The sequence below is a fragment of the Dendroctonus ponderosae genome, unplaced genomic scaffold (genome assembly GCF_020466585.1).
Source record: "Dendroctonus ponderosae isolate FM_Combo_2020 unplaced genomic scaffold, Dpon_F_20191213v2 Dpon_F_20191213_6, whole genome shotgun sequence".
Classification (NCBI taxonomy): domain Eukaryota; kingdom Metazoa; phylum Arthropoda; class Insecta; order Coleoptera; family Curculionidae; genus Dendroctonus; species Dendroctonus ponderosae.
In genome coordinates this window covers 12,526,785-12,537,649 of record NW_026018814.1, presented here as the reverse complement: position 1 = coordinate 12,537,649, position 10,865 = coordinate 12,526,785, and the positions used below count along the sequence as shown (strand labels likewise).

General features: G+C 32.7%; 1 protein-coding gene across 1 annotated transcript; it reads right to left on the bottom strand.

The window, feature by feature from the left end:
- Positions 1–7,594: 7,594 nt before the first annotated feature.
- Positions 7,595–10,422, bottom strand: LOC109535101 (protein fork head). The gene has a single exon (XM_019900926.2). The coding sequence runs from the start codon at positions 10,084–10,086 to the stop codon at positions 8,776–8,778; it is 1,311 nt and encodes a 436-aa protein (XP_019756485.1). The 5' UTR covers positions 10,087–10,422; the 3' UTR covers positions 7,595–8,775.
- Between the last annotated feature and the right edge of the window lie 443 nt (positions 10,423–10,865).

Genomic DNA, 10,865 nt, shown 5'->3' with positions numbered 1-10,865 from the left:
ACAGGGTGTCTCGGAGAATGCGCTAGGAATTTTTGGGGAGATTCTACATGCCTAAATAATGGTAGTAGGTTATGTGATAAAAAATCGAAATCTGAATATTTTTCAACTTACAGCTCATCAACTAAAATGTTTATCGTTTTTATTTTTGACCTATTTTGAACATTTCTCGGCGGATCAAATTGAAAATTGGTTGAAATTGAAAAAAAGATATGCGGAAAATATAGTGGAAGTACCATCTAGTGAAAAAATGAAAAAACGGTTTTTGATCAGAAAGTTACAGATCACTATGACAAAAGTCTGTACAGATTTTCAATTTGATCCTTGAACAAACGTTCACAATAGGTGAAAAATTAAATTAATAATAAATTATTTGAGGAGTTGTAACTCGGAAAATATTCAGATTTCGAATTTTTGTTGTACTCGTTTGACTTTCTACCACAATTTTATTATTTATATTAACATGTAGAATAATCCTTTAAAATGTTCTAACGCATTTTCCGAACACCCTCAATACAGGGTATCCCGAAGAATGTGGGCAATCAGCTGAAACTAGCTGATGAGAGCTAATAGGCTTGAAACCGGTCCTGGGGGTGCCTGAGGTTGGTGCAGGTCGAAATCACTTGCCTATTTCAATGTGGGCATTGTTTAGGATTCATAACCAGGGTGTAAAAGTACCATTATAAAGGTTTATAAAAATAAATTATACAGCCCTTCGCTTTCAAGATACAGCCTCCAGAAAACTCTTCTAAAATTGGATTTTATTAAATAAGTTTTAAAGACATTTTTAGACTAGAAAATTGCACAGATCCTAGAAAATTTTAAAGATGGTTTGATTTAATTAAAACGTTATTTTCGTATTAGACGTTTAAGTTTTAGTTAATTCTAGTTTCAAGCTATCTACAAATTATCATCTTGCTTTACTGCACACGGTGTTTGGAACAGTAATATGTACAGGATGGTTGGTCTTCAGCGCGTTCCAAAAGAAAAATCGATTTTCGACACTATTTTAGGGTGCATTAACTTAAATCTTTCATATTTCAATAATATTAATTTATAGCAAACATAATACTTACCAAATAAATTCAATATGTGATATCATTCAGCCACCTTATATAAGTTGATGTGTTTTTTGTTTTTCTTCTTATTCTTCAAGTTGAAAAATTGTGTAAGGTATTAAATTATACGAAAATTATATGGTTTATTTATTTTACGCATCTCGTCTTCACGAAGAAAGTTAGCACAAGATTCAGCAGATATGATTTGGATCAAGTAATATACGCTGGATGCAATATATTCTAAATTAAGCTGGCCATTAGCAGCTTTGCTATTATTGATAAAACACACAAGTAGCAAATTCATTGTATATCTAACGGTCATTTTCCATATTTTATGTAGTCTACTACTTTAATGGAAACTTTTGTGTCAAACAATTTCTTTGAATAAACTCTTGATTTAAATTAATTAGTTTCAAAAATATTGGGGCTGCAAAGTTTTGGATTTAGATTTCTGTGAGAAATTTTATTAAATATTTCCTCTGTGCACCGATTCCAAATTTAGCTCGGCATGAGTGATCAAAATTTTATATTCATCTCTTAGTCCCCAATGGCGGAAACCAGCAACGGTGTGAAGTAAAACGCTCTAAGTGAACAGGGCCAGAGACCCCATAAAAGCACACAAAAAATTTTCTTGTTTTACTTTGTGTCGAATCGTAGTAGAAACGATATCGCAGGCATACGCATTTTACAAGTAAATAAACACTATAAGCGACTTAAAAAAGGCAGCAGGGCAACCAGGCGAACTAGACGTTTGAATTTATATATTTTTTCATTAAGTTTTTCTAATGTTAAATACACATTTTGCAATGTCACTTAGAATATCGACTTAAAGCGACATGGATATATTGAGCGCTGAATATTTAGAAAATACATTCGTACCAAGAACGGAAAATAACATTCGATTTAACATACTTTTGGGAACAGTCAACTTTGGTTTTTTATTTATTAATTTACAGTGGAAAACTTTTAAGCGAAAAAATCTAACCGTATATACACTTTCTCGAAGATAGTTTAAACTAAACAGGGTGTGGCTAAAAAAGTCGAACTCATTTGATCTCTGTGTCGAATCCAGTATGGGGGGACTGAAGCCCCATAGACCGTAAAATACTTTCTATTTAATCGTCACGACTCATATATATGAAACATATGAAACATATGAATTCACTTTAATAACAACTTAATAGCATTTTATAGCTCTGTAAATTTATAAATAAAATAAGTATTTGAAAAACATGCTAATTCCATCCAGAATGTTCCAGAAGAACTTGTAGCTTACGTCGCACACTGGGGTATTAACAATATAAAACTGATCGAAAATAAAAAAATCAAGTTTGCCCTGGTTTCTAAAATTGCTCATAAATGACAAGTTGGCACAAGTTGAATTTGTTATATATATAACACATGTATATATAATAATAAAGATAAGAATATATACATTCTTAACGAAAATTTTTTGAATATCGTTTATTTCATTACGTTTCGGCGAGAGAACAGCGCCATCATCAGATTTAAAATTTTCACAAACTACAAACCCCAATTGACAATTAAAACATGTTGTATATAAACTGTAATATATAAAGCGTTAAAACATTCATCACTTCTTGAGGGAAAAAATTCTTCCTCTTGGGAGAGCAAAAAATTTGAAAAACTTACCTCATGATTATGGTAAATATTAACGTTCTTTTAAATCTTTGCTTTCTTGAAACCTTAAATTTGTCTGAATTATTTTGTACATTTGCGAGTATTGAGATACGCAGAAATAGTTTTAATTTTTCACTATAATAAACTTTATGTGTAAATTCATCATTTCGATTTGATACTGGATCCTTTTTACATGCAAACTGGTAAAATGGATGAGAAAACTGCAGGTGTGCATTTTAACATGTTATGCGATCGTTAAGTTGCAAAAAGCGACCTTTACAAGTAATAGTTTTTCAAATTTTATATAAGAAAGTTCAAAAATCAAGTAAAAAACAGCAAGTGTGACTTGAAGAGAGTGGTTTAGTTAACTAATTTCTTGAATTCAGCTAAGTTTCTATATACTGATAACTCAGTAAAATTACTGAGCTATACTGATAACTCAGTAAGTAGCTCTTTGATGGTTAAAAAACTGGCGGGCTGTTTTTGACAAAATTAGAAAAAAACTGCTTCATTTTTGTCACTGTAAAACTGGAATCCGTCCACATACATCAGGATGTTTAGAAAAGACGCCGCCATATTTAAGGACGTGTTTCTTAGGTCATTTAATGAGAAAAAGTTCCCATCAACATAAGTCCCTAAGGACACAGTTTCCAAGGTACAGGGTGTTAAAATTTTAGTGATTTGTGTGTGAAAAAAACGTGTTGAAAATGAGAAGGAAGAATTTATCTTCAGGTTTAAAAAATAAAAAAAATTAAAATGAAGTGTTTCAAAAATGTTATTTCTTTGATGGTCATAGAATAGGGAATGAAATAATGATAAGAGTACTAAACTAATGTTAAAATTTTCAGGTTTCAAAATACGTGTCTCTCTAAAAGCTTGTATCCAATGGCAGCCTAATTTTTCCGAAAGTAATGCGTGAAAACTTTTGCGAAGTTGCCAAATTTATAGTTTTTTTTCTTAGAGTTTCAATCAATCTATTTTAAACGAAAATAATATGTTTTTATTTAGTTTTTAAAATGCAGGCAATTTAAATATTAAAGTTTGGGCATTTAGAAGGAAGACTTTAAACTTGGCATTTGTGCACATAATTATATTAATAATAAGTTGTTTAATTTTACTCAATTTTCTAAAATCTGTATTTCAAATAAAAATATTAATCACGAAAATGTCAAAATTTGCCATAGAGTCTTTTTTTTTATGAAACACCCTACATATTTTAAAACAGGCCGATTCGATTTTTTTCCCGATTTTAGAAATATACCTACATATATTGCCTAGATTTGTATTACCCGTTTTTTTCTGTATGAGTTAAGTTTGAAAAATTTTAAATAGCAATAATTTCAGTTTAAATTAAATTAATTTCAAAACAAATAAATAAATACGAAATAATTAAAATCACCGATTTTGTATAGAATGGCGTCCGCTTAACGCGAGACATGCTCTATAATCTACTTTAATTGTATCTATAACGTTTTGAATATTAATATATTTAATTGCATGGACTATTTTAAGGCGTCTAATCAGAGTTTCATATACAATATTATTTAAATAAGCCCAGAGAATGGAGAGGCGTTAGGTCGGCACTTTTTGAAGGCCAAATCATTTTTTTTTTAAGTGCTACCGGCCGAACATTATGTGGTGGAGGGAGCCCCTTGTCGATTTTCAAGAGTACTTTTGCTACTTATAATTTATTGCTACTTATAATTTCTAAAACGTTGTATTGGAAAAAGGTCTAATACAAATCTAGGCAATATACATATTTCTGAACTCAGGAAAAAAATCCAGTCGACCTGTCTAAAAATTATTGAGTTTCTTCTGAGGTACTCAATTGATCACACAGAGTAGGTAATGATAATAAATGTATATTGAACGTGATAATAACAAAAGACAAAAAACGTTAGAATATCGTGACGACCAAGTAAACGCAGTTACTTTCCCGGAGGTTGTCACTTTACTCTAACGTTTTTTGTCTTTTGTTATTATTACGTTCAATATACAGTTATTATCATTACTCTGTGTGATCAATTGAGTACCTCAGAAGAAACTCAATAGGTTATGGGCCCAGCACGCTTCCACTGCGCGATAATATATTGTTAATAGACCAAGCTGGTTTAGTGAAGTTCGGTGATACTTACATTCTGTGTTTAGTGCAAGTGATTCTCTGCTCAATCACGATGGCTGACAGAGATATTAGAGACATTATCGATATTACAAAGCTCGACGGCAAGAATTTCACGATTTGGAAATTCGGTATCGTGATTGCTCTAAAAGCGAAAGATCTATATGGATTCGCAAACGGCACAGAAGCGAARCCTGCAGAAGACAAAGAAGTAATACTCAARGAATGGGAAAAACGCTCAAATCAAGCACCCATGATGTTGCTCGGTTCTATTCACAAGAGTMTACACTACAATCTTATGAGTTRTTCCACTCCTGAAGGAATGTGGAATAAAATCGAAACTCAATAACAATGTATAGGGTGTTTCGTTTAAAAAAGAAACTTWATGCAAAATTTTGACAATTCCGAGTKTCTTAWTTTTATTTTATTCAGATTTAAAAAATTTGACTTAAATTAAATAACTTTTCTGTTGCTCACTTTGACAATTTTTTGAAATAAACGATATAGGCGGGGTGTCAACTTATGAGAAAACACCCTGTACTTACATTGAAATAAATTATTCAAAAGGTTTTTAATAATATACCTACAACTTTTTAAATTATAAAATAGACTTATTCSAGATATATAAATCACCTTGGGTTTTTCGTTGGTCAGAAAACACAAATTTTCGTTTCGTAAACCAATCTTTTGAAACAAGTTCATTGCTGAAACGAAAGGAAATGACGAGATGTAAAAATACTACTCTCAAACGTCTCAAATCAACTGTAAAAATTACGATTCGGAAGYTTAAACACCTTGCGATTTTGTTGGCCCGAAAACACATCTTTTCGTTTCGTGAACCAATCTATTAGAATAGGTACTAATAGATTACGTAATAATATTAACGTATAAAAATTTTATTGTATCTAGAAATTAATTTTTTTGTGTAAAAAAGTAACAAAAAACGAGAGTTGCAAAATGTGATATTGTCAAGATTTCCATTTGACTTTCAGAAGCGAAAATTTGACTAATTGTGAGAGAATAGCGACTTGAATGGCTTTTTAAGTATTCTCATATTCACTTTGCATTGAAACTGAGTGAAGGGTTAAATTAGTGGGCCATAAATGCCGAGCGGAGTTTTTTCAAGTCAAAATATTCAGTCATTAAAAATAGCTTCAAATTCGATAAGGTGTTTTGTATGTTTTTTTTTTAATGAAATTACATGAAAAATGATTTAAATCTGAAAGAAGCTGTTAAGAACTACTGAAAATCACACTCAAAATATAGGTAAATGTTGGCAAATTTTCAGCGAGGGATTGAGTTTTGTCAAACTAGAACAATTTTAATCAATAATTATGGGTTTTCTTGCGCTCAAAAATCGCTAATACCTTTTGACACAAATGCCCAATGGCCCGTCGCTACCGATAACACTGCATAGAGCAATGAATGTCAGGGATAATATAGTTCTAATCATATTTATTTCATAGTTTAATCCATATTCGTGAACGTGCATGAAGCGTAGGCACACGCAATGCCTCTACTTTTAACTGAATTATTTATGGATTAGAATCGCATTTCTAAAAACTGAAAACCGTCGACAATTTCGTTTTGAAAAAACTTTCCAAGAGTTTAAAAAGTTATAAATTATTCTTGTAATACCCCCTCTTAAATCTCAAATTACTCCTCTTTCAAATGTACCTAATCAGTGTAATAATTGAAAATTGAGAACAATTCTAAAATGTGCCTATTGCGGCAAGTAAATATGATTATAAAAATAGCAGCAACTTTCAACTATAAAAGACAAATATGATATTCAGAAATCATGTATTTTAGACCGTTGCAAAGGTTTCATTTCTTATGGCATAATTTGAAGCAGCATTAACTTAATTTGTTTACTTACTGTAAAGCTCAACCTAAATAAAACATTGGAATCCACTGAAAACTATTTTTGAAACTCAAAACTTGCAAAAAGTTAATTGCATGGAACCATAATATTACCTACTTTTAGAGGAAATTCCTTTGTACGACGGCCTAAAAACCCGAAAATCTTAAAAATTTTAGCTACTGGCATGTTACTGATCCTCGAAAAACAGAAAATTTATTCAAAAGGGTAACGTTTACATTTAACATTGCCGAAAAAGTTGACAGAACGCTTGCCTTTATGCCGCAGGAATTTGGCTTGGATAACTCACTAAATGAGGATATTGTCTAGAATTGCTACAATTTACTACAATTTTGCACATCACTGGTTTGTAAATTGTAAAATCGTGTGTTTGATTCCGATTTTATAAGCAAGATAACTTTGCAAATGAAATTTTCAAAAGAAAATTGAGCTGTATTTGGGAAAATATAACCTACTCAAATGTTAAAAATATTTAAGTTACTTCAAAAGAAACCAGCAGGCAGTCATGAGAAACTGGCATCAACTTTGCCAACATCCTGTAATAAGAAGCGATTTAGGAAATCACAGCGGTAGATCTGTCGGAATCAACAGAAACCACTGAATATAAATTAAAAGTTATTGATAGCTGCTTTTATGCGATATTAAATAAAGGTGCATTTAAACGATTGTAAACTAATTTATTTTTAATTGATCTGATAAGTTGTTTAAAAAAAAATTGGAACGTCTTACGACTGAATGATTATAAAAATATTTAATAATTATGAGATAAAATTAAACACGTGTACAAAATGGACTAATATCTTATCGAACAAAATAAAATTTTACATCTCTGTTAATTATTATCAAGTCAATATAGGAATTTCGTAGTGGATAAATGACTAATGAAACATTTTTATATAGGATGTGAAACATTTATTATGACAAAAAATGTATTATACATAAATTATATATACTTTCATATTTTTAAAATGTACAGATTCACATCAGTTGCACATATCCATATCGGTATAATATACTTAGCAAAAAGTATATTAAGAACATCACATTATATTAGAATACAAATTTACATCTTAACAAATACTGCACAGTTTTTACAGGATTCAAATGGTAAACATCAAAACTAAAAGTAAATGCAAAAACCTTTGTTGTTGAAACTGGCACTGCCTTTCAAGTGACCTATGAGATAAATATCTTCGATTGAATCCGAGACATAAAAGATGTATAACAAAGTTTACATTTAATGAAAATATTAAGAATACATAGTATTTCTTGCACTTGATTATCAAAGTTAAGTAAACAAATATATAATATATAATGAAAAAAATACAAAATATCAGATTGCTTTAAAAGCGTTGTATTCAATGTAGGTACTAAATCCTTATTCAAAATACGTCAGTATCAGTTATCTTGCTTGCATAATATTTCGCATTCGCTTTCAAACAAATATCGTTGAAAAATTGATATGTTTATTAATTTTTAAGAGGCAAGAGAATATGGATATTATGTTGCGTATGCATGTGATGGTCACTGTTTTTTTTTCTCTGAATGAAAGGAATAATAAGCTGAGGCTTTTAAAACAAGGCTCTGGAATATTACAACTCAAATAATTGCAATATCAATGAGTAGCTTTGCAAATTGTCACTTGATACCAAACGCAGATCACAAAATTTTAAATAGTGCACATAACTTGGAATCAAAAATAAATTGACAGATCGAAACTCTTTCTGAGATTTTTCGAATCGATGTATCTTGTATTCGACAAGAATTTTAACAATATCACTCACAGATTTTTTCCCTTAAACAATAACACCTTTATACATATGTATCTGTAAAAATATTTGTACACTGTACAACTCGATTATTCGCACAAAATCGAACAAGCAATAATATTTACAAACTGAGATTTTCTCAAGAAACTTCATAACTCTTAGCAAACCGTCAAAGTTCAAGATTCATTATTCGGTTTAAAAATATTGATAATTTTCCTTGCGCAGAAGGGAAAAACATAGTTTAAAAGTAAACACTGTTTAGTTTATTCGAGTTGACAAATAAAATTGTTTCTAGGCTAAAGGATACTGTCACAAACCCGTCGCTCCCGTTGATGAGTGGTAAAGCGAAGAACTATTGTAATAATCATTTCCTAATGATGCATGTGAATGTATCGCATTTGGAAGAGGACTTAAGGTATTATATCCGTAACCCATATCAGCATACATTTTAATATCTGACTTACTTTCGGTAGGAAGTAGCCTCGTGATCGAAAAAGGATGATTTGATGGTGTGTATCCAGTGGGTTCCTGCTTCAGATGATGATTGATGGAATTATGATGTAACATCGCTTGGTGTTCAGTTAGCGACGCTAAGTGATTGCTACGATTAATCATAACTGACAGTTCTTCATGAGACATGTTTTGATGATGATGTTGCTGGTGCATGTTCAATTCGTTAGCGTTCATCATGCTCATCTGATCAACATCCAATTTACTCGGATGTATGTTCATCATCGAACTTAGGTTATTTTCCGATGGCTTTTCCAACTGATGGGATTTGTCCTCGCCACTGTGAAGGGGCGTCTTTTTTCCAGAACTATTGCTGTTGTCCATGCTATGATGAGAAGGACTTTTATGCTGCTGACGAATAACCTCCTTTTTCTCATCTTTAAATCGCTTTTGCCGCCGCAAGTAGCAACCGTTTTCGAACATATTTCCTGAATCGGGGTGTAGGCTCCAGAAGGAACCTTTCCCAGGCTTATCTGGCGTTCGCGGCACTTTCACAAAACAGTCATTAAACGAGAGTGAATGTCGAATGGAGTTCTGCCATCTCTGTTGGTTTTGTCTGTAGAACGGGAATAAGTCCATAATAAACTGGTAGATTTCAGATAATGTCAGCATTTTTTGTGGACTGTTCTGAATAGCCATCGTAATCAACGATATGTACGAGTACGGAGGTTTTGCATGTGTATATGACCTCCTGTATGGCTTTTCCGTCCGCACGGCCCGCTGAAGCGCTGTGTTCGGTGAAGTATCACCTCCGTTCAATTCACCGCCACGTCCAATTTGATAATTCGCAATTCCAGGCATCGAAGATGCCATGCATGAGGTTGTTTGAGAAATCGGAGATCCTAAAGCTGTATATGCCAGCTGTGGGGAATCGTTTAGAAACTGCTGTCTACTTTGATGAATCCGCGAATTCATTCCCATATTATTATTGGTCATATCAGCAGTGAGCATGCCACCCCCAAACATGGGAGCTTGTGGAGAACAATTCATGGATGCCATGGAAACACAAGACATTGTGTTCATTGAGTAGGTAGGCGTCATTGGAGTCATCGCGTTGGCTGATGTGGACATGCTGCTCACGTCAGGATACAACTTTTGCGGCGTCAACATTTTTTTTTTACTATTTACCTCAACTATTACACAACCGAAAAAAACTACACGAACACCGCATAGAGTCTACGTGCACTTGTGATTCGAAACAATCAATTCGAACTTAACTTGTCGTCGGAGGTTTTGTTTCATTGTTTACATCACGAACGGTTTCACAAACAAGTTAACACTTTAGGTATTCCAAACCTGCACTGATTGGAAAAACAAATATTCCTCTCTGCGTGTTTACTTAGATACTACTACAGCTTGTGAAGTACCAAGAGCTTTAGGTAGTCAAACAGACTGTCGCGAGGGGAGGACAGTCGCCATGGTAACGAACGAACCAATCACATGGACGCCCTGCTCGTTCCCATTACTACAGCGGTGCAAACTACGCTCTGCATTGGCTGGGATTTATCAAAAGCTTCACGCTGATGGTGGGGACTGGCAACTGGCAACGCCCAATGTAGAGCACGCCGCTCTCGACTGTCAAGCGAACTAGCAATTCGAAATTCTAATACGGGGATGTGTTGCCAGCGTCTCGATTCTTGGAAATGTAGCGTATAGAAAGTTTTTGTTTTTGTTTCCTCAAAGTTTTAAATGAAGATGGTTTGTAGTTTCAAAGATAGTGATTAAATTTCGACGCGCCTTACGTTTTACACCGCAATTTGGATATATATCTCGTTCTCGTCATTGCAGTATTTCCAATTGAGGAGGTAAATTTGTGATTAATAATTTGTGATAACGGAGTTTTATTTCTCAGTAACATGCCTTGAATCAATCAATGTAAAACACTTGTT

Coding starts and splice junctions, on each gene's coding strand:
- LOC109535101 (XM_019900926.2), bottom strand. CDS start 10,086: ATGTTGACGCCGCAAAAGTTGTATCCTGACGTGAGCAGCATGTCCACA.